Genomic DNA, 24,551 nt, shown 5'->3' with positions numbered 1-24,551 from the left:
AAACAACAATTTTTTATATGAACGCCTTTAAATATTTAATAATAAAAAATCATTTGTTTCTGTTTTACAAACAAATAAATGCATTTTATTCATTTTTTTACACATTTAACATCATAACACCCTAAAATTATAATAACACTTAAAAATTAAAAAAAAAAATGCACTAAAATTATTCTAATGTTCAGTAGACGTATTTATAAGGTCAAAGCCTTCCCCCGTTGTACATCGTCATCGTAGTGTTTTTGTTGTTGTTCTTTCTCCTCATGAATTTCCATTGTCTTCATGTAGGCCAAGAAGGTGGTCCACATTAAACTACAAATACTTACAAACACTACACGATGTCTTTCGGGTACCATGGAAAAGTTGATGGTCTGTAATATGGGCCATATGCAAATGCCAACCTGTAATAAATGGAAAATAGGTTAGTTGTGATTAAATTCAAAGGGAAAATTTTACATGGTGCAATGAAAGCCGAAAATTAGTTGGTGACCACTTTTTTTTATAAGGCAAGATAGGTTCACGCCCTGGGAGGCCGACAAAAATTTATCGCCATTGTAAGGAAATACAGTGAACTCTCGATAATATGAATACTCCAACTGACATTAAAATATTGAAAAAATTAGGGAATTATCGCTAATAAATTCGAAAATATGAACTGACTCGACATTACTTAGTTCACATTATCGAGAGTTCACCGTATAGGATTTTCACATTTACGAAAGTTCACTTAATAATTATTTGGAATTTCTTGTATAATAATACGGCAGTTAAAAAAATCATAAGGAATGAGGGCCAAAAAATGCGTTAATCCCAGTATTCGAGGTCTGAGTTTTGAATATGTTAAACATCCTCAACCACGATCCAGATTACTTCAAAAAAGGTCACAACTGACATTGAAACCAAAGCCAAATCAATGCAATGGAAAAGTTAAAAATATCCAAAACCAAAAAAAAAAAAAAAATACTACCTTTCAGAAGTGCTTCGAGTATAGGAAAAATCCCTGACATTGGGATTAATGTTATTGATGAATAATTAGAATGTTCATTGATTGATCAGAACAAAAAGGAGCAGACCTCGTATATGAAAAGTTACAATTCTTCAAAATAATTTATGTTCAAATACCAGCAGTTTTGAACGAGTAAAAATTCGTGACTTTTTTTACCATTCGCTTAATTGCATGAAATCTAACACATCTTGAGAGAGTGGTTTAAGTTTTGATAACCACTTGGATTAAAAATATAAAAAAAATAGTTAGAAAGTATCAGTCGTATATAGTATCAGAGTAGTATAAATTTATTTCAGTATTTTTATGCTATTTTGTATATCTTTTATTAGGTCTATGTGTCAGGATCGCTCAGTTTTGTTGTTCACCACGTACCTTATGCATGAAAATATACAATTTCAAAATAGACAATTTCGATATTATAAGACTCATAATTTTTACAATTGTGAACATTTCTGAATAAATATTACGGTATGCAAAATCAAATCGGATGCTCAATTCTTTTCATATGAGATTTAGAAGATGTGGTATAGATACCAAAAGGAATGGGCCCATTTTCGGATCGATTTCGCTTTATATTCTATTAAAATCGGTAGTGTTGGCGCGTTTGTAGTTTTTACAAAAAACAACTATTTGTCCGCAAATACCATGTTAACCATGAAATATGGCACCATATTTGCATAATATTATAAATTGGGGTGGCACCAGAAAGAGTGGACCGATAGTCCGTATATTTGACATGAAATATTACTATGTGGAAAGTTTGGATCAAATCGATTACTCCTTTCGAGACTATCTAGAATTAAACTGATGTTTCTAAATCGACTTCAATACACTAGACTTGACTAATCCCGTTCCTTCTTTTAGTTTCATACTTCCATTTAGTTTTATCGGTCATTAGTACACGTCAGTTAATTCGGTCAATGAATGGGTGAAAAATTGGATCAAAAGGAACAAGGTGAACGAGATCAAAAAGGGACTAAATGAACGAAATATCCGGACCGATTGTTCTTTTTGCGAAACAGTTCATTTGAACTAGTTCGTTCCGCAACGACCCAACTCAACTGAATAACACGAACCAGTAATGACAAGATGTGGTACCACACCGAGGAAAATAACAGCATTAAATAACAAGGACTCCTTGCTCCTGCTTTGTTTTTAGACCGCTATAGATGGCGCATCGACCTAAAGTTTTTGGTCTAATTCAACCCCGCAATGTCATTTGATGTCATTTCTAACAATACGTATACCCCCTTTAATGTCTACGTATAACTCCCCTATCCGAGAACGTACATCAATATAATTGGTATCAATTGAAAAGTTTACCTTTTGAATACACTATCAACTTTTCGGGTCCATGTCCTTCAGGAGTAAATATATACTCCACAGAATACAAATTTTGTTCTTTTGCATACAAAAGTTTGAGTGCGTTTGACCCGCGAAATATTGACCAATCTTTGTCAAAACAGTCATGCATATTCTATGGTCAGATCCCTTGTCTGTGTATTTCGTAGTGTTTGGGTTATAATTGTGGGCTCTAGAACGTCCAGAAAAAACAGAAAAGATAAAATTCTTGGTCCATTTCATCTCCTAAATATTAACGGATCATTACTAAAATTAATAGGGATCTTCTTTGGCTAGAACCCATCCTACATGCAAAATGTCGTGACGATTGATCCAAAACTGTTGCCTGTATCATGTTCACAAGTTATAATGGGCAGACGGACGGACGGACACACATGTCTAGATCGATTCAGCTAGTCGAGATATGATCGGTATACTACAAGGTTGGTCTAGGACCAATGTTTTGCGGCGTTACAAATTCTTAGGGCTACACAAGGCTATAATACAACAACATAGTTGTGTAGGGTATAATAATGGTAAGTGGTAAGTGTGCGAATAGATACGCTTCAGTTCCATAAACAATAGTACCTTATTGTGTGAACTAGGCCATATTTTTAAATATACGTTCTATTAGGTATATATTTGATTTTTGTAATTATGATCGGCAATGTTACCAGTGTATGAAAGGGGGAATATGGAGACATACTTAGGAACATAAAGGGGTTTACATATTATATATGGTTTAATGAATAATACTAAATTTTGACCAACCTCCGGATTTTGTAAAAGTTCAGTATTAGTTGTGTGCGATATCACATGATTAACCCGTTTGACTTCTTTGCTATGTTTTTAATTTGTCCAAAAAGGTATTTATAAATTCGGTAATATCGTCTCACATTTTTCGATCAGTCCAAAAGGACGGAGTAAATATTAAAAACCAGACCTATCCGTCAATCCGCAGTTTTAGAAAATGAAAATGAGTGGGAAATGGTTAAGTAACTTCCTGGCAATGGCCCTGAACAATCTGGTGGAACTTCACGTCCCAGCCTGTATCTAGAAGTAATCAAACGGTTGAGATCTTTTTATCTTTCTAGACATCATTAATATACCATAGAAGATAAAACGGATGACATATTGATTTTGGGGAATTTTGAAAGTGTTAGTCGAATTTTCCAATTAAAATGTATGTAATTTAACATTTCGAAAAATGATAGGGTAAAAGTCCTCCGTACAGAAAATGTTTAATATAGGTCATTACAGAATTTGAAGAAATGTCACTATTGACATTTTTTGGTTCTTCGTGGTGTAAAAAGTTTGGCCTAGCTGAATTTCCACTTATTAACGACTTTACAAGGTTTTTTTTTTCATTTTACTAAGAAATGTGCTTACCTTAAATGTTGGTACAAATTTATCTTTCACCTCCTGGACAGCTTGCTCTTTTGATTTACCTTCCAGTAAAGACATGCCAGCAAAGAAGCTGGCGCAAGCAAATGGTCCATAGGATAATTGTTCGATGGCAGCCTAAAAACAAGAATGACAATTTAAACAATTCTATATAAATACTATTCATTTAAAATACTCACCTTAATAAGTCCTACGCGTAATGTCATTTGTGGCCACATGGCCGATGTCAATTTTACCCACCCATATAATGTGGGTGCAACATACAGTCCACCAAATATGCCAAATCTTAAGGCACGCATATAATCATAGGTTTCTATTGAGGGTGGCGGGGTGAAAAATATTGGTTTATTTTATAATTTTATAAAGTTTATTGTATACTTACTTATATTTTTACCCTCTATTGTTTGTTGTATTAAACTACTTGTGGGCCATAGAACGGCATACGATAACGCCCCTCTCAGCAATGGATGAGCCGATGTAAAGGCTTTCCATTGGGTTCTTAAAACATGTATACTTAAAGGCATCCTTGGCTAATTGTGGGGCTGTAACAAATTTTTATTTTCTTTTGTGATTTTCAATTTCGATTTTCACTTAAACTGAACAAATGCAATTTTTTTGAATAAATAAAATCACTTTCGAACCAAATACAAAAGGTGTTCCATAATAAATTTGTTTGATGATTTATTAGCAGATGATATTGTTTTAAAATCCAATTAATAATTAATTTTTTTAACACAAAACCAAGTCATAATATTATACGCTAGTAAATCAAATGTTGTACCAAAAGCCCGAGAAGAAGAACCAAATTCTGTAACAAAAATCCTGAGAAGAAGGACACATTCCACAAAGTCAGAGCCACCCCAAAGTTATGTTTATTAAAATGTCGATCGATATGTAACATTTTTTTAATTGATTTAAAAATTCGAAGGTCTTCGTAGAATGAGGAAACCCAAAACATATGTTTGTACCTCCAATCACAATTTGATCGGTTGTATTAGACAAAAAGACGCCACCACCATTAGATCTAGTATTGATTGCATGACACAACACAATAGGCACAAATATTTTGATACTTCGCCAATTGATAGCGTGTACAGAGAACTATTTTTAGATTTTATATTAAAAAAAAACAACAACAAAGTTGACCGACCGAAACAATTTTTTTTCTCAAACTGATTCAAGTTCAAGGTCGCCATTTTCGTTGCAAAAATCAGGTCAATGTTTGAGGCAATAAACTTTTCAATTCTATTTTTTTTTCTTTACATAATACTTGCTTTTTACAGAAAGAACCCAAAACGTCTCAAACGTCTCACAAATAGATTTCCGTATACAGTTTTGTATTTTTTTTTTGTTCACTTCACTTCTCTAAATTTGAAATTGTATTGAAATTTTTGGCTATGATTTTCCCACGATCTAAATGCTAGAAAAGTTGAGCGTACACTAAATTGTAATTTGTGTACAAAAGTTCTAATTCTCTGTAAAATATATTTTTTTATATATTTGTACAGATGCAATTGTTGCAGGCGATCGGCGGTTGTGGCGTAATAATCTTGCAACGTCATTAGTTGCAATGTATTTTTGAAAAAAAAAAAAAAAATGTAAATAAAACAGAGAAACAGTTGTGGGATTTACATACATAGATACAAGCTGGCATATGTAAATGGCTATCGCGATCACTTAGTCATTATTTGGGGTGCCGGTTGGGTAATTTATATCTTTGTCTAGAGATACCGAATAATTTTGTAAAGAATTAGAAATTCACTGATTAGACCCTATTAAGTCTGTTACCATAGATTTTGTAAAGAATATTTTTTAAGGATTATTAAAATTAATTTTCTTTAAAGAATATTTTTTCAAGGACCATATAAGGCGTGGATTTATTAAAAATATTTTTTCAAGGACCTATACAAGGAGTGGATTTTTTAAAGGTTATTTTTTCAAGGACCAACACAATATGTGGATGATGTAATCTCAATTGTAGACACTGACCCCGCGGTGTCACCTGAGGTAACTATTTTCATCATCCATTGAAAAATAGTGATATGTGCCGAGGTTTCACCTATAAGAACTATAAAAAAATAGGAGAATAAAAGACCTCGTCTCCAGATTCACTCCAGTCATTGAGCGAATTACTATAATCTGTATAAAAGCGAAGTTCTTCTACATTAGTCTTGTTTGGAAGAAGGAAGACAAAGATGAAAATACCAAAGACATATTTTACGAGCACATATGACCGCTGCCCTGGCCATGACATTAAAATTCTGCTAGGAGATTTTAATGCAATAATCGGAAGGGAAAATATTTCAGTCTCCATGAAGAAACGTCATACAACGGCATGAGGTTGGTTGACTTCGCGGCAGCATAAAACATGGTAGTTAGCAGCACCAGATTCAAACATCTCGATATACACAAGGCCATCTGGATTTCTCCCGATCAAGCAACGAGAAATCAAATTGATCATGTTGTGATAGACAGAAGACATTCATCCAGTGTATTAGACGCTCGATCGAATATCGATTCGGACCGCTACCTTTTAGCATCCAAGGTTCGCACACGTCTTAATGTAGCAGCAAAGTTCTAACACAACACGGAAACTTGACGTCGAAAAGCTGCAAATAAAAAGGCAGCAGAGGTCTACTCCGCTCAACTTACCTACCTGCTTGACGAAAGCACTTCTTGTCCCGATAATAATATAGACGCACAATGACAACGAATTTCGCACCCCCTACAAACTGCAGCAAAAGCAACACTTGGGCACCAAAAAACATCATCAAGAAATCCGTGGTACGATCAGGAGTGTCGTAATGCTACTGATGTGAAAAATGCAGCGTATAGGGCAACCCTGCAGACAGTAGCAACACGTAATGGGATGGAGAATTATCGGGAGAAAAGCAGAGAGTAACATATTTTCAGAAAAAAGAACAAGAAAAACGTGAGCGTGAGCAAATCTAGATGTACAGGAGTCAGAATGAAGTCCGGAAATTTTACCAACGAGTAAAACACCAAACCAAATGCCTTGGTGCAGACACATCCTCCTGTAGAGATGAATATGAAAATCTGGTTACAGACAGCGTGTTGAGGATCTGGAAAGAGCATTTTGAAAAGCCTCTGGTATAAAAAAGTGGCGGTGAAGAAGATACCCCAGAACCAATATGAGATGACGGTATACAGGGTATACGACCTAGCCAAGATGAGGTCAGAATAGCATCATAATATCATTAATCGGCTGAAGAACAATAAAGCAGCAGGTGCTGATGGATTACAAGCCGAACTATTCAAGACCGGTGGTCAGATGCTGGTCATGAGCATGCACCAGCTGTACATTTCTACAATTTGAACCTCAGCATTCTCTGTGTCCCGTGCACAAAAATGAAGACAAGATATGTGCCAACTATAGAGGAATAAGTATCCTTCCCATTGCATATAAAGTGCTATCCAGCGTGCTTTGTGAACGTCTGAAGCCAATGGTCAATGACATTATTGGGCCATACCAATGCGGCTTCAGGCCTGGCAAATCCACTATTGACCAGATTTTCACACTGCGCTAGTTCCTGGGGAAAAAACCCACGAAAAACACATCGACACATTCCACCTATTCGTCGACTATAAAGCGGCATTCGATAGCCCTATCCGTTCGGAGGTGTTTAAAGCCATATCTGCGTTCGGTATTCCTGCAAAATTAATACGACAATGCGTAATAACATTATTTAGCACAAGGTCAGCAATTAATGTCGGAAATGACCCATCGGAGCCCTTTAATACCGAACGAGGATTCCGACAAGGTGACAGTATGTTGTGTGATCTTTTCAACATCCTGTTGGAAAAGGTCATACGAGAGGCAAAGGTGAACAGAAATGGCACTCTGTACACCAAACAACATATGTTACTCGCCTACGTCGAACATTGCGAGCGGTAAACAGCCACCTTTGAACGAATTGAGAAGAAGTCAGCCAATGTGGGACTGGCGGTAAAAATTTAAGATTTTTGGGTTAATAAAAAAATTGCCAAATTAGTTCATAAAATAATTAAAATTGCCCATCTAAATCTATTCTTATCCAAAATATCGATAAACATACAGTAAAACATGTACTTTTATTTTCTGCGCGTTAGATTTGCATTTTTTCCCACTGTGCCACTGTGGAACTTGAAAACTACATCTTCGAGTTAGTGAACGATTTTATATACCTCGGTACCGCCATCATAAACAATACGTAGAGGATAGTGTTGGCCAACAGATGCTACTATGGTCTGAGTAAACAACTCAAATGCAAGGCCACCTCTCGCCAGACAAAACTCACACTCTACAAAACGCTGATATTACCAATGCTGTTGTATGGATCTGAAGCATGAGTACTTGCGAAAGCAGATGAGGTAGCTCATGAAGTGTTTGAGAGAAAAATTCTCCGGAAGATCTATTCTCTGACATCGACATAGTCAGACGGATCGATCTGCAGTGTCCACGTTGGCTAGGGCATCTTGTGAGAATGGATGAAGATGCCCCAGCACAAAGGCTTAAAAAACAAGCCAAGTGATAGTTCACACGGAAGAGGAAGGCCACGACTCCGATGGCAAAATCAAGTAGAAGACAACATCCCGGAAAATGGTCTTTCAAATTGGATGAGATGCGCACAAGACCGACGCGTCTGGAAATCTTTTTTAAGCTCGGCTTATGGATCAACCGTTCTATCATATGCCGTGGATGAGCTTGGATTTTTTAAATAATATTTTTTTTTCAAGGAATGAGTGGATTTATTAAAGAATATCTTTTTAGGAACGACATAAGTAACGGATTTGTTAAAGAATATTTTTCATGGATCATATTTTCAATGGTTAAGCAAAAAATCTTATAAAGAGGCTTACATTTATTTTAAATTTACATTAATATTTTAACAATCCACTTTATCTCGTCTAAAGAGTATTAGATTATATTTAAGTGCCTATTAGCAATGGGAAAGTTTTTTATTTCGACTTTCAACACATTCGTCAGGTACTATTTATTTTTATTTGAACTTAATGACCGATAAAGTCGTAAAGACCTAAAAAAAATTATTAAACACCTACAAAATATAAAAATATTTACGAATTTACTTCCTATTTTATTATCTCATTTTGAATTTAGTATAAAAGTTTAAAATTTATCTCTAGACGTAATTCACATACACATATATATGTACCCAAATGACTAGTGAAATTTTGCAAATGTTGTCTTTTATTATCTCGTGAGATAAGACGTCATAAACAAAAAACTGTCTGCATTATATTAGATATTTTGGCACACCGTCAAGTGTTTCGTCAAAAATATGCAAATTGTTGGCAAAAAATACACTTTTTGTGTATGAATAACTGAAAACAATAGTATGGCAACTCTTTCCCAGGAAGTGCAATATTGACCTTGAATATGTGTAATGCTCGCAACGGAAGTATTATTTCTGGTTAGTGTATGTGTTGATCTGTAGGTGCATTGTTTTAGTTATTCGTGTTTATTTTGCGTCCACCTTCCATTCATACAAATTTTGGTGTTGCTAATGCAGTTGTACAGAAAAACGCCAAAAGTCAGCTGATGAATATTTGGAGTAAAAAATTGCAAAAAAAAAAAACTGCATGGGGAATACACTCAATATTGGTCCAAAGGCATATAATTAATATGTATTGTGTAATAATTAACAAGCTCGAAATGTGTTATACAAATTATTTGGAAACCTTAGAAGCTACAGAAAACAGATAATCTTCCAGAACATAGGACTCCAAAGGCATATAATTAATGAAAGAGTTAACCAAATTACAATTGAATTACATTTAACGGTAAGGTTTTAATAATATTATAGTGAACGTTTTTTTCAGCTATAAATAGCTAATTTATTTACTATTAAAACATATATATGAAAGCAAAATTTATTTGAAAAAAAAACATATTCTATGGAAAACTAAATACACCAATTTTGCTTGGTCAAAACTAATGCAACATTTTAATTTTTTGTTACAAATAAGCAAATTTTGCTAGTAATCGGCAGCATAACCATTATTTTTGATTACGGCAGGAAACCTACGAGGCATTGAATCAATAAAATGAGCAATTTTATCCGTGGGTATACTATCCTGACCCTTTGGAAGAGGTTATGACTGTCTGTTTGCGAAATTTTTTTTTTTATTTTGCTATCATAGATATTATGTTTATTATTATGCTTGCTATAATAAAACCCCTGATTTTTGGCTCCCAACCAAGCTTTGTCATGTTCGATGTATGTTTGAGGTTATTGCCATGCAGAAACGCCCCTAAAATTCGCTATATTCTCTTCAGCGGAGCAAACAATAGCGTTTTCCAACACATTTGTATAAACAATTCGATCCATTACATCATAAGCTTGTAAATAGATCGAGTACCATAAAAAGAAAAACAGTCCAGTGCCATTTTTGGCTCGCATCCATACTTCCCAGTAGCCTTGCAATATTGAAGCCTGAGTGTTTAATTTTTAGGCCTTCTCACCGTAATTTTTTTGTCAGCTGAGCCTTAAATACTAAACATTCATCCGTTAATTCATATTCTGATCAAGAATTTGAAAGATAACCTTGAAACTATTGTCCTAGTTATTTCAGCGACCTAAATCTTTAAATTTAGCTGAAAAAATTTTGTTTTAGCTTGAAACAGGACAAGCACCAAAGCTGACAAACCTAACAATGACATAATAACCTGTGTGTAGTAGGATATACAACTTTGAAATAATTTCTATGATTAGCCTTTCGAATTGTTCCTTTAGGTTAAGTCGCAACTTTTGGGCTTTTGCTTCAAATATTTACTTTTTTCAAATCATTTATTCATATCTAGTAATTCTATCAATTTCTGGTAAATTCTGACCATTATTTTTATATTAACCCTTTGAGCTCCGTATTTTTCCCGCAATCTTAGCACAAATTTCTGTTCGCAGTTTTAATGCAACTATCCTAAATAGGATATGCACAAAATTTGACATCGCTACATACTTGTATTCGGGAGATACAGTACATAATTCGAAAAAAATTAAAGTCCGACAGAAAAATCATGTTAAATTATTCTCTATACTATATATATCTATATTTTTTACAAGAATCAAAAATAATTTTGATGGTGCAATTCGTACAATTCGAATACGAAACGATTTAAATAATTTGGACTGTATACGAAATTTGGTACTGTACAATTTTTGCCCTCTTCTCTATATTGAAAAGCTCATAACTTAAGCAAAAATTTGATTTTTTTAGATTCTTCTTTTGATATTTGTTGTCCATAATTAGGTCTTGACATATGTATTCCAAAAAAATATATATTTACTACCTGTGTAATAAATATAAGCTCTAAAAAATGTTGTTGCCTGTGGGCAAGATTACGCCACAAAGGGTTAAAGAATTGATTTTTCACTTATGTGGTTGACGTTTTCGTGGAATTCGTGATATATCATAGCTGCATATTAAATATAAGCTCTAAAACATTTTGTTGCTTGTGGGCAACATTGGGCCACAAAGGGTTAAGAGTAATTTTCCGAATTTTTTGGTCAAGTTATGCGATTTTCAATATATAGTAGTGTAGAAATGTGTACAGTACTAATTATTTAAATCGCTTCGTATTCGAAATTCGGGGCTCAAAGGGTTAATAGAGTGATCTAAGGGTTTTGAAAATAAAAAAAAAAAACTAAAAATACACCAAAGTAATCGATCTCTAATCGAAAAATATTTAATGCAGGTGAAGATTTATTTATATGACAACCACTGTATTTACAAGTAGCGTTTAAAAGGTCATCCTATTTATACCACAATTTATTTTCCCTATCACCTCCACAAGCCCTAGCTGTACATTCAATTATTAGTAATTTCTTCTCATACACTTGCGATATTTCTCGTTCTAACGCTTTTACTAAAAATTACACATTAGCAACATTTGTGCCAAAAATACGTCATCGGAGAGCCGTTGACTTTTGTACCAAGCGCACATGTGACATCAGCTGTTTGATTCAGAGCACACAAACACCCGCACTAGCACGCCAAACACGCATAACAAGAATGAAAGCAGAAAAATTTCCGTAAAAGTTTTTTTATCAGAAAAAAGAGCGTCGTTGTAAGAACTTGTTGTTGTAATTTTGTCTGGTTGTGTTGTTGTTGTCGTGTTTACATTTAAGCAGGAGGTTGCCAACAGCAGCGCGGCAGTGGGAGTTTACACACAACAATAAATGATTGATGATACCGGGGGGGCTGACTGCCAGACTAGATGATTCTATTGATTGCAAAAATTGTATCATTATTTTCATTTTTACTGAACTAGACGTATGGTTTTTGTTATTGTCGTGGTTTTTGGTCATTATGGAAATTTCAACGCGTCGCCAGAACAGATGTTAGATAATATTTCCATTCATTTTTTTGTTATTCAATTATTAGAATTGCATGTCAACCGATTTGTATTTGGTTTTCATGTGATTTTTGTATTCTTTTTTGCAGATACAAATTGCATTTGTTTAATTTTCTTTTTTTATAGAACTTACAATTATTTTGTATATTTAAATAAATTGTTATAAATTCTTTCTTTTGTACTCTTCAAGTGATTGAATTTCTTTCGCTTGCTTTGTTGCTATTTGTCACATTATTGTTAAAGAATTACTACGGCAGTAATATGGAATAATTCCGCGTCTTTGCTATGCCAAGAACAAAATTCGCACTAATAATAATAACATGACAAGTATTCAACGAACTTGAAAAAAAATCTGAAAAATTAATCACTGTAAGCTTTTTTGTGCGGAAATAAAGCTTTTGTGTAGTTTGAAATGCGTTGTGTATTTGTGTGGTTTGTTTTCAAATATTGTAGTTTGAAAATTAGTGGAAAAATGTCCGTTGCTTGTATGAAACTTTCAAATAAGAAAATCAAATGGAAAAAACCAATTTAACTTGCACCTTTAGAAGGAACTACTAGACTACGCTGTTAAAAAATTTGATATGAAGCACAATGGCATTAGTACGCATTAGTGGATATATAAATTCAAATCAGGCTAGAATTTGAAATCATAAATAACAGGCGTCGACATATGTTGTATAACATCTGGCGCCCAATAAAAATTTATAAAATGCATTTTGAAAACATTGATTTAATGGGTCTCATGCATAAAACGTGAGCTTGAGCTCGGACTCGATTTTTTGAGTAAAAGGTCATTGTCGTATGCATAATAAAATGTTATGTATTTGCTTTTACTCACTGCTCACGTTTGATCTCGTCTTGCTCAGTTTGAACTTAGAAATTGAAGTTGGATGAGATTGTTCTCATTTTCATATGCATAAAAACATGCTTTTGCTTACTTTTGTGAGCTCTTACTTAACTTTTGTTGAGCATGCCTCTTAGTTGACTCGCGTACACTAAAAAGGAATCATGGCTGAATATTTTGTACCACAAATAAATAAAAAAAAATTAATAATCAGCTGAGTAAGACAAATTTAGCAAGTGAGGATAACAAATTATACAGATTTGTAATTTTAATTATTATTTTTTTCATATAATTAATAAGGGGGTTTAAGCCCATGTCTGCGCACGGCATTCCTGCAAAATTCATACGGCTATGCAGGATAACTTTAAGTGGCACAAGGCATGATAACTTTAACAGACAGTTAAAGTCGGAAAGGACCTCTCGGAACCCTTCAATACCGAACGAGGATTCGGACGAAGTGACAGTTTGTCGAGTGATTTTTTGTAACATCCTGCTTGAAAGGTCATACGAGAGAAAAAGGTGAGCAGAAATGGCAAGCCTAACAAGACATGTTACTCGCCTACGCCGATTACATCGATATAATGGGTCGAACATATTGAGAAGGAGTCTGCCAAAGTGGGTCTGGCAGTAAATGGCGAGAAGACCAAGCTGATGGTACCGACACACAAGACGTTCAGTAGCCTCGGACCAACTGTGGAACTCGGAAACTACTGCAGCTCGATACGACTGAACGTTCTGCAGCGACTACGTTGGCTAGGTCATGTTGTGCGAATGGATAAGGATTCCCCGGCTCAAAAGGCATATAAAAACGAACTTACTGATGGTTCACGCAGAAGGAGAAGGTCACGATGTCGATGCAGCGCTGCCCTATACGCTGCGTATTTCACATCAGTGGCATTACGACAAGTGTTGCTTTTGCTGCAGTTTGTAGGGATTGGACAATTCTTTGCCATTGTGCTTCTATACTATTATCGGGACAAGAAGTGCTTTCGTCAAGCAGATGGGTAAGTTGAACGGAGAAGGCCTAGGCTGCCTGTTGTGTTTGCAGCTTTTCGACGTCGAGTTTCCGTGTTGCATTAGATCGCACCATTGCTGCTACATTAAGATGGGAGCGAATCTTGGCTGTAATGGTCCGAATCGATATTCGCTCCTCGGATCGATCGAACGTCTAAAACACTGGATGAATGCCTTCCGTCTATCACAACATGATCGATTTGATTTCTCGTTATTCGATCGGGAGAAATCCAAGTTGCCTTGTGTATATCAATCAACCTCATGCCGTTGTCTGATGTTTCTTCGTGGAGGGTGAATTTTCCGACAGTGGGACCAAAGTTATTTTCCCTTCCAATTTTTGCATTAAAATCTCCTAGCAGAATTTTAATGTCATGGCCAGGGCAGCGATCATATGCTGTTTCTAGGCGCTCGTAAAATATGTCTTTGGTCTGCTCATCTTTGTCTTCGGTCGGAGCATGGGCGCAAATAAGACTGATGTAGAAGAACTTCGCTTTTATGCCGGTTATAGCAATTCGCTCATCTTCTGGAGTGAATCTGGAGACGACGTATTTTATTCTCCTGTTGACCATAAATCCGCAGCCAAATTCATGTCTCGTTTCATGGCAGCTATAATACAGTGCGTAATCGTCTGATTTACATACGCCTGTTCCTTTTCCATCGCATTTCCTGTAAGGCAATAATATCGGCTTTGTACTTCTTGCGTGCATCCGCCAAAGCGAACACTGCGCCTGTTCTGTACAACGTGTGCACATTCCAAGTGTAGATTCGCAGATCGTGATCCTTTATACGTTTGCGGGGGTCGTCAACATTATGGGGTTTGGTTTTCTTTGCTTTTTCATAGTAGGAGGGGTTTTCCGCGTGTGGGCAACTAGCCCGACGCCTCAACCCATTTTTTATAGTTTTTATGGGTGAACTCGCGGCATATATTAGCTCACTATTTCATCGGGTGATGAAAATAGCTCCCCAGGTGGCACCGCGGGGAGGTCAGTGTCCACAATTGAGATGAAAGAGGGACCAAGATAAGCCTGGACTTCGCCATGTTAAAGCCAATCAGAGCCGTTCCTTGGTATCTATCATCCCCTAAGCCACCCCCATACGAGGAGGCGTAGCCTACACGAAATCTGAGGAGACTGTCAAATTTATTTGACTGAGCCTTCACCGCCGATAAATATATTAGGTTTAAAATAGTACGGCTAATACCGAAACCAATATTCTTCCGAAACAAGTCCAAGACTAACTGGGTAAAATTCGGGAGACTTTATCTAATATAGGTTAGGACAGCCCAACTATGAAAGCCACGTGGCTCTTCGAGATACCAAAACTTCAAGAGAAGTGGTTAGTAAATCTTATGTTCTCCTCAATGGAATAGGGTGCAAATAGAATATGGCACTCAATTTATCCATTGATAGCACATGGAAATGTTTTTACCAAACCTATGTAAAATCCGAAGATGGGTCAACAATTTGTAAGGGTTCATATGAAGCTAATGGAGTATCAGATTTTATGGTAATATTTTACCTAACATACATTACATCCGAAGATTGATTCTAAAACGGCATTTACATTACATTTTACCGGGTTAACCTATTAATATAACGAATGTGTCTCCTTATCGCGTTCGTCTTGAAATAATTACTTTGTTATGGGGAGAAATCATAATCTTTCAATAATGTTTAGCGTTTTTAGTACCTATATAGTTGCTTTTTGTTGTTCAACTCAAATTGTGTTACATTGAATTATTGTACCATGCCACTGTTCTATTATAATCATTAAACACAGGTTTCTATTATTTATAATAAGTAACTTGATTATATTAAAATTAATATAAAATTAAAGCAAGTAATAATAAAATTAAACATACGGTGGTGAATGTTGATATGGTGGAGGTGGTGTCGATTGCGGTTCACCTGACATAGTAACAGATTCCTCCTCATTACCATTTGTTACTTTCAAAATACTTTTGTATTGTTGATCAAATATAAAATCTTGATATTTCCTGGCAATCTGGGAACAATGCAGAGTTTGTCCTGGATTATCACTATAACATTTTATAAGATCTTTGCGCAGCCCTAAGATTTCACCTTCAATATCTTCACGCCATGCTATAGGTTTTCCAAGAATATTTTCTAATTTTTCAAATGTTTTGTCGAATTGATATTCTTCGTGTTCATTGTATTTTCGACGATACATGTCTTCTTGTGGTCCTTCAGACCAAATGTTGGGTATGCTTCGAACTCCTTTCGATTCGGGGTGTTCATTTGGGGTTTCAGGTGGCATTCTATTCTGTGGTCTTGTAGTCATCTTTGTAGCTTCTGATTCGGTTTCTTGCTTTTCATCTTTCTCTTCAATCTTTTCGTTTTCTTGTTGTTTTTTGGAATTTTCCAAACGCATTACCACCGATGGTGTAACTTCTATGGGTATACCTCTTTTCGGATTTTCTATGCGTGCGGTTTGTGGTGTTGAATTTCCAGCGCCCATTATTATTATTTGTATCCTTTTGAAGTCTCGTTTTTGTTCTAATTTTTTTAATAATTATATTTTGACATTTTTATTTGATTTTTTTTGTTAACATACAAATACATGTATGAAAACAACTTATTCCAACAAAACTGTTTGATAATTCGAAAGAACGTATTCAAACGTGTTCGTCTGGATTCGGCCTGACAAATATACAGCCGAATATTTGTGTTCGGTTACGAGAAGCAAATTCATAGAACAGACTTTTCTTATTGGAGGACTTCTAATGTAAATTAAAAATGTAGCATACTTTGAGGCGCTTAATATTTTGTTCTATTTTGTGAAGTAGTATTAGTTAGAATGTTTGGAATATCAAATTAAAGAGTTTTTGAGTTAAAAAAATCATTGGAAACTTACATACTTAGCTGGCTTGTTACAGAACGGTTGTTCCATAAGCCGAGCTTAAAAAAGATTTCCAAGCGCGTCGGTCTTATGCGCAAGTCCACCAATTTGGAAGACCACGTTCCAAGATGTTGTTTTCTACTTGGTCTTTCCATCTAATTCGTGGCCTTCCCCTTCTACGGGAACCATCAGTAGGCTCATTTTTATATGCCTTTTGAGCTGGGGCATCTTCATTCATCCGCACAACATGGCCTAGCCACCGTAGTCGCTGCAGCTCAATACGACTGACTATGTCGATGTCCGCGTATAAATTGTAGAGCTCGTGGTTCATTCGACGCCGATATTCACCGTCGACGCAGATCGGCCCGTAGATCTTTCGGAGAATTTTTCTCTCAAACACCCCAAGCGCTGCCTCATCTGCTTGCGCAAGTACCCATGCTTCTGATCCATATAATAGCACGGGTAGTATCAGCGTCCTGTAAAGTGTGAGTTTGGGCTGGCGAGAGGTGGCCTTGTTTCTAAACTGCTTACTTAGACCATAGTAGCATCTGTTGGCCATCACAATCCTTCTCCGAATTTCAAAACTGATATTATTCGTTTTATTTATGGCGGTACCAAGGTATATAAAGTCTTTAACTACCTCGAAGCTGTAGTTCTCAAGTTCCACAGTTGGTCCGAGTCTACTGGACGTCTTGCGCGTTGATACCATCAGCTTGGTCTTCTCGCCGTTTACTGCCAGACCCACTTTGGCAGACTCCTTTTCAATTTGTTCAAAGGTGGCTGTTACCGCTCGCAATTTTCGACCCATTATATCGATGTCATCGGCGTAGGCGAGTAACTGATGTTGTTTGGTGTACAGAGTGCCATTTCTGTTCACCTTTGCGTCTCGTATGACCTTTTCCAGTAGGATGTTAAAAAGATCACACGACAAACTTTCACCTTGTCTGAGTCCTCGTTCGGTATTGAAGGGCTCCGATAGGTCCTTTCCTACTTTAACGGCTGACCTTGTGCCACTTAAAGTTATCCTGCATAGCCGTATTAATTTTGCAGGAATGCCGAACGCAGACATGGCTTTAAACACCTCTGAACGAATAGGGCTGTCGAATGCGGCTTTATAGTCGACAAATAGGTGGTATGTGTCGATGTGTTTTTCGTGGGTCTTTTCCAGGATTTGGCGCAGAGTGAAAATCTGGTCAATGGTGGATTTGCCAGGTCTGAAGCCGCATTGGTATGGTCCGATGATGTCATTGACCATTGGCTTCAATCGTTCACACAGCACACTGGATAGCACTTTATATGCGATGGGAAGGAGACTTATTCCTCTATAGTTGGCACATATCGTCTTGTCTCCTTTTTTGTGCACGGGACACAGGATGCTGAGGTTCCAATCATTGGGCATGCATTCATCTAGCCAAATTGTGTTAATCAGCTGGTGCATGCTCCTGACCAGCATCTGGCCACCAGTCTTGAATAGTTCGGCTGGTAACCCATCGGCTCCTGCTGCTTTGTTGTTCTTGAGCCGATTAATTGCTTTTATGACCTCATCTTGGCTAGGTGGTATACACTCTATACCATCATCTCTTATTGGTTCTGGGGTATCTTCTTCATCGCCACTATTTGATACTAGTAGCTTTTCGACGTGCTCCTTCCAGATCCTCAACACGCTGTCTGTATCTGTCACCCGGTTTCCTTCTTCAGCTCTACAGGAGGATGTGCCTGCACCAAAGCCTTCGGTTTGGTGTTTTACTCGTTGGTAAAATTTCCGGACTTCATTCTGACTCCTGTACATCTCGATTTGCTCACGCTCACGTTTTTCTTGTTCTTTCTTCTTTTTTCTGAAAACACGTTTCTCCTCTCTCCTTTTCTCCCGATAATTCTCCATCACGTTACGTGTTGCTACTGTCTGCAGGGTTGCCCTATACGCTGCGTTTTTCACATCAGTAGCATTACGACACTCCTGATCGTACCATGGGTTTCTTGGTGGTGGTTTTTGGTACCCAATTGTTCTTTTTGCTGCAGTTTGTAGGGAGTGGGCAATTCTTTGCCATTGTGCTTCTATACTATTACCGGGACAAGAAGTGCTTTCTTCAAGCAGATGGGTAAGTTGAGCGGAGTAGGTCTCGGCTACATGTTGTGTTTGCAGCTTTTCGACGTCGAGTTTCCGTGTTGTATTAGATCGCACCTTTGCTGCAACATTAAGACGGGTGCGTACCTTGGCTGCCACAAGGTAATGGTCCGAATCGATATTCGCTCCTCGGATCGATCGTACGTCTAAAACACTGGATGAATGCCTTCTGTCTATTACAACATGATCAATTTGATTTCTCGTTACTTGATCAGGAGAAATCCAGGTGGCCTTGTGTATATCGAGATGCTTGAATCTGGTGCTGCTAACTACCATGTTTTTTGCTGCCGCGAAGTCAATCAACCTCATGCCGTTGTCGGATGTTTCTTCATGAAGGCTGAATTTTCCGACGGTGGGGCCAAAGATATTTTCCCTTCCGATTTTTGCATTAAAATCTCCTAGCAGAATTTTAATGTCATGGCCAGGGCAACGGTCATAGGCTGTTTCTAGGCGCTCGTAAAATATGTCTTTGGTCTGTTCATCTTTTTCTTCGGTCGGAGCATGGGCGCAAATTAGACTGATGTAAAAGAACTTCGCTTTTATACGGATTATAGCAATTCGCTCATCTACTGGAGTGAATCTGGAGACAAGGTCTTTTATTCTCCTGTTAACCATAAATCCGCAGCCAAATTCATGTCTCGTTTCATGGCAGCTATAATACAGGGTGTAATCGTCTGATTTACTTACGCATGTTCCTTTCCATCGCATTTCCTGTAAGGCAATAATATCGGCTTTGTACTTCTTGAGTACATCCGCCAAAGAGAAAACTGTGCCTGTTCTGTACAACGTGCGCACATTCCAAGTGCAGATTCGCAGATCGTGGTCCTTTATACGTTTGCGGGGCTCGGCAACATTAGGGGGGTTTGGGTTTCTTTTTCTTTGCTTTTTCATAGTATGTTGGGTTTTCCGAGGGTGGGCAACTAACCCGACGCCTCAACCCATTTTTTTATAGTTCTTATGGGTGAACTCGCGGCACATGTTAGCTCACTATTTCATCGGGTGATGATAATAGCTCCCCAGGTGGCACCGCGGGGAGGTCAGTGTCCACAATTGAGATGAAAGAGGGACCAAGATAAGCCTGGGCTTCGCCATGTTAAAGCCAATCAGAGCCGTTGCTTGGTATCATCATCCCCTACGCCACCCATCATTGGAAACTATTAAATTAAATAAATGGTAGGACAAAGAGGGAATTTCCTGAGAACATTTTTGAAAAAACAATATTTCGCTTTATCTTGTCTTAAAAAATCCAAACGTGATAAAAACTATTAACCAACAAAATGTCTTAGAAGATTTAACAGAAAACGCAACACTTGCATTTATAAGGACTCAGACTCCTTTTAGAAATGTCTGTTCGGTTGTAAGTCAAAAATTCATGAAGGAAGTAATTGACTATATTCAAATTTCGCACATCGTAATATTCTATCCAAAGTCAATTCGAAGATAGGAAATATTGTTACATTACTTTTGGTATCATTGTTATACCCGACACAACTACGCTGTAAGGATATTATAGATTTGTGTGGCCACAAGATGGGTTTTGGACCAACTTACCGAAATATAAGTTACGTTATGGCATTCTCATTCGACGCAGATCGGCCCGTATATCTTTCGGAGAATTTTTCTCTCAAACACCCCAAGAGCTGCCTCATCTGCTTGCGCAATTATCCATGCTTCGGATCCATATAACAGGGTAGTATCAGCGTCTTGTAAAGTGTAATTTTGGCCTGGCGGGAGATGGCCTTGTTTCTAAACTGCTTACTTAGACCATAGTAGCATCTGTTGGCCATCACAATCCTTCTCTGAATTTCAAAACTGATGTCATTCGTTTTATTTATGGCGTTCCAAGGTATATAACATATGTAACTACCTCGAAGCTGTAGTTCTCAAGTTCCACAGTTGGTCCGAGTTTACTGGACGCCTTCCGCGATGATACCATCAGCTTGTTCTTCTCGTCGTTTACTGCCAGACCCACTTTAGCAGACTCCTTCTCAATTTGTTCAAAGGTGGCTGTTCCTGACCTGCATCTGGAAACCAGTCTGGAATAGTTCGGCTGGCAACCCATAGACCCCTGCTACTTTATTGTTCTTCAGCCGATTAATTGATATTCTGACCTCATCTTCGCTAGATCCACAACACGCTGTCTGTATTTGTCACCAGGTTTCCTTTCCTTTCCAAAGCCTTCGGTTTGGTGCTTTACTCGTTGGTAAAATTTCCGGACTTCATTCTGAATCCTGTACATCTCGATATGCTCACCATCACGTTTTTCTTGTTCTTTCTTCTTTTTTCTGAAAATACGTTTCCCCTCTCCTGTTTTCTCCCGATAATTTTCCATCGCATTACGTGTTGCTACTGTCTGCAGGATTGCCCTATGCATTCTTCGCATCAGTAGCATTGGTTTTGGGTGCCCAAGTGTTGCTTTTGCTGCGGTTTGTAGGGAGTGTGCAGTTCTTTGCCATTGTGCTTCTATACTATTATCGGGACAAGAAGTGCTTTCGTCAAGCAGGTGGGTAAGTTGAGCGGAGTAGGCCTCGACTACCTGTTGTTTTTGCAGCTTTTCGACGTCGAGTTTCCGTGTTGTGTTAGATCCACCTTTGCTACAACATTAAGACGAGATATTATTAATGCCTTCCGTTTATCACAACATGATCAATTTGATTTCTCGTTGCTTGATCAGGAGAAATCTAGGTGGCATTGTGTACATCGAGATGCTTGAAGCTGGTGCTGCTAACTCCCATGTTTTGCTGCCGCGAAGTCAATCAACTTCCGACGGTGGGATCAAAAATATTTTCACTTCCGATTTTGGCATTAAAATCTCCTAGCAGAATTTTAATGTAATGGCTAGTGCAGCGGACATATGCCGAAAAAATAATGGATTTATTTTTCCCCAACCAATAATGTTAAATTATCATTTTGTGGGGAAGGTATCAGAATAATCCATTCGCCTAATATTGGATTTATAAACCGATAACTCCAACATTATACACGCATGATAAAAAGGTTGTTGTGGGAGCTACCAGAAGGAGTGGATCGATATTCTCCATCTTCGAACACGAAATATGTTTGGAACAAATATTACGATGTGCAAAGTTTAGATGGAATCGGTTACGCTCTTCGAGAGTTACCGATTCCATCTAAACTTTGCATCATCCAGGCATTCGAACGGACATTTGTAAATCGACTCCGAATTGTCTGAAATGGATTTGGTCGAAAGAAACCAATATTTTAATGAGGTACATTTTTGCCGTAGCAAAGTGTGTATACCCCCATTACCCATAAGGCTGAGGGTAAAACAAAATCGTTGGTTTTCCTTAATATATCTTCATTTAAAAGATTTGCCGCCAGGTTTGGTCAGAGGAGTATAGAGGGACAGGATTTTTTCGGAATGTTAGAGATGTTTCTATAAAAGCTGGAAGCAGTGGTATATTTCCTCTAAACATTGCATTCTTTATACGTATTACTATTTGAGGTCTCTTGTAGAATTAATACATTGTGTAAGCCCTCCACAGACATAATTCTATGGGTCTTCTGTGTAGAGGGTTTATTGAAAATATTTTATATTTAGGAGGTCTTATAAATCCTTTCAGTGGATTGATAAAACAGTTCGCCTTAGTCTTTTATTAATAGACGACAATGCATGGGACCTTTGATAGGTCTATTTCCAGAAGGATTTCTGTGGGTATTTTATACCCACAAGTATTCTTTTAAAAAAGTGTCGTCTTAAAAAGCAAAAATACCATCTTTAGGCATTGTGTACATTTTAGTAATGAGTTCCTTTTTCGGTAAATGTACATCGCACGGTATATGGTTTCAGTTTTGAAATAACCATAAATCATTAACTAACTAAACAAATTGCCTGATGATCGATTACAATTGTCACACTTATGTGTCAATCGAACACAAACACTTGAGATGTACGCGGGATACAAATATGGCTGCGGCTAAACATTGGTTTATTGGACACTCAAAAACCATTAAACGATATTCTTTCCGAATACTGAGTGGTTTTAGAAAACAAATAGCACACACAAAAACAAATGTGCATTATTTTGGTTGAGAATTAAAAAATGTGAAACCGAATCACGTTCTTAAAATTTTTATATTTGTTGGTACTTTGGTGAAACAAAGTGCTAATTGATCGGTTGAAGTGGAAAATGCAACTCGAACCCTTTTTTCTTGGGGCATAGATTTTCACACATTTAAAAGAAGAGAAGACAACAAATTGGAAATTTTTTAATAACTTCAAAGAACCAAAATACAAAGTTTCAAATATCTTTAAGGTGAAAACAAGAACCCATTATGAGGATATTTGTTATTTTTATTATGGCGGTAAAATTTGAAACTCAATACGGTCAAAGGAAACAATTTATAAATAAGAAATTTTACTGATATACCTAAGAAATATTTTGCTTTCCTTTTTCCATCTTCAAATTTTTTTATTTCACCCAAAAATTGTCTCCTTCTTCGCAAGTACCCTGTCGTATTTATTGCTTTATTTTTTGTTTCCATTCATAATTATTTACGCAACGTTTATTTTAAGGGCGTTGCAAAAAGTTGTGTGTTTTTATGACAGTCTCAAACTAATTCGCCATGGTTAAGCACAATCGTCGCCGCCGAAACCATCACTATCGCCATCATGGTAATCTATAGAAATTGAATTTCCTTTTTTTCGAGTGTCTAGACAGAAATCACATCATGGCCATTATCTTTGGTATTACTTTTGTCGGTTATTTTTTGGCGAATTGTTATTGTTTGTATAATTTCCCAAATAAAAATATGATGTGAGTGTTTTTGTCTGGAGACGAGAATTAAAGGTGGAGGATTAGGAAAATGAATTTTCGTAAGAAGAAGCGGTTTGTAGAAGTCCATATTCAGTGGTAAAAATTGGTATAGATTTTAAGACAAAATTGGAATTGATTTTTAAATTTATAATATTTTTCGTATTCGTATTCACAACGAATTTAGAATGCCAAATCACAGAGACTTCGTGGGGAAAATTCGACTATATCCTCCAAAATACCGAAATGGGTCAACGTTCATATGAGGGCTATGTGAAAAAATTGTCCATTTTTTTGCAAATACAGTTGAACTTCCATAACTCGAAGTCGAACATAAGTTTCGAAAAAATCGAGTTTGTCTCCTTAGTGCTACTGTCACTACAAGTGCTCCTACTTATGGAAGTTCGACTCTAAAACCTTCTAAATATCAATAAATGGGGCGTTACTATTCTATAAACGTGGACCTTCATCAACAATTTGCTACGAATAAATTTACTTGAAAATTGGGAGGCATCTGTATATGTCAAAACATGGAGTTATATGTTGAACATTTTTTTGAGATAAAGTTCTGTACTCACAACATCCTGGAATCACAACTTATATTTGGTAAAATTACAATTTGCAATTCAATCGGATATTCAAATCGCTTAATGTCGGATTGACAAATTTACAAAAAACTCGCCGGTGGGAGTTGCCAAAAGATGTAGACCGACGGGTCCAATTTTCAGACATGCGGTAAAAATATTAAGTGCGGTAAAAAAAGTTTCGATATAATTAGATACTATGTTCGCTTCATATAAGATGTAAAA

The 24,551-nt window shown here is 36.8% G+C and overlaps 2 protein-coding genes across 2 annotated transcripts; both read right to left on the bottom strand.

Annotated features, from left to right (window-relative positions):
* Positions 1–194: 194 nt before the first annotated feature.
* On the bottom strand, positions 195–4,276 carry LOC133322248 (mpv17-like protein). The gene is made up of 4 exons (XM_061531262.1): positions 4,134–4,276; positions 3,931–4,064; positions 3,737–3,868; positions 195–401 (listed from the first exon to the last, which is right to left on the bottom strand). Exons 1-4 carry the CDS (start codon positions 4,273–4,275, stop codon positions 195–197), a joined length of 615 nt encoding a protein of 204 aa, XP_061387246.1. The 5' UTR covers position 4,276.
* Positions 4,277–15,834: 11,558 nt separating this feature from the next.
* Positions 15,835–16,462, bottom strand: LOC133322247 (uncharacterized). Its single transcript, XM_061531261.1, has 2 exons — positions 16,338–16,462; positions 15,835–16,259 (listed from the first exon to the last, which is right to left on the bottom strand). The coding sequence occupies exons 1-2, from the start codon at positions 16,459–16,461 to the stop codon at positions 15,835–15,837; spliced, it is 549 nt and encodes a 182-aa protein (XP_061387245.1). The 5' UTR covers position 16,462.
* Positions 16,463–24,551: the final 8,089 nt, after the last annotated feature.

Source organism: Musca vetustissima, unplaced genomic scaffold (assembly GCF_032173495.1).
Source record: "Musca vetustissima isolate MV318-11 ecotype Yass unplaced genomic scaffold, APGP_CSIRO_Mvet_v1 utg8248, whole genome shotgun sequence".
Classification (NCBI taxonomy): domain Eukaryota; kingdom Metazoa; phylum Arthropoda; class Insecta; order Diptera; family Muscidae; genus Musca; species Musca vetustissima.
The sequence above is the reverse complement of the archived record's forward strand: the minus strand, read 5'-3'. Positions and strand labels throughout refer to the sequence as shown.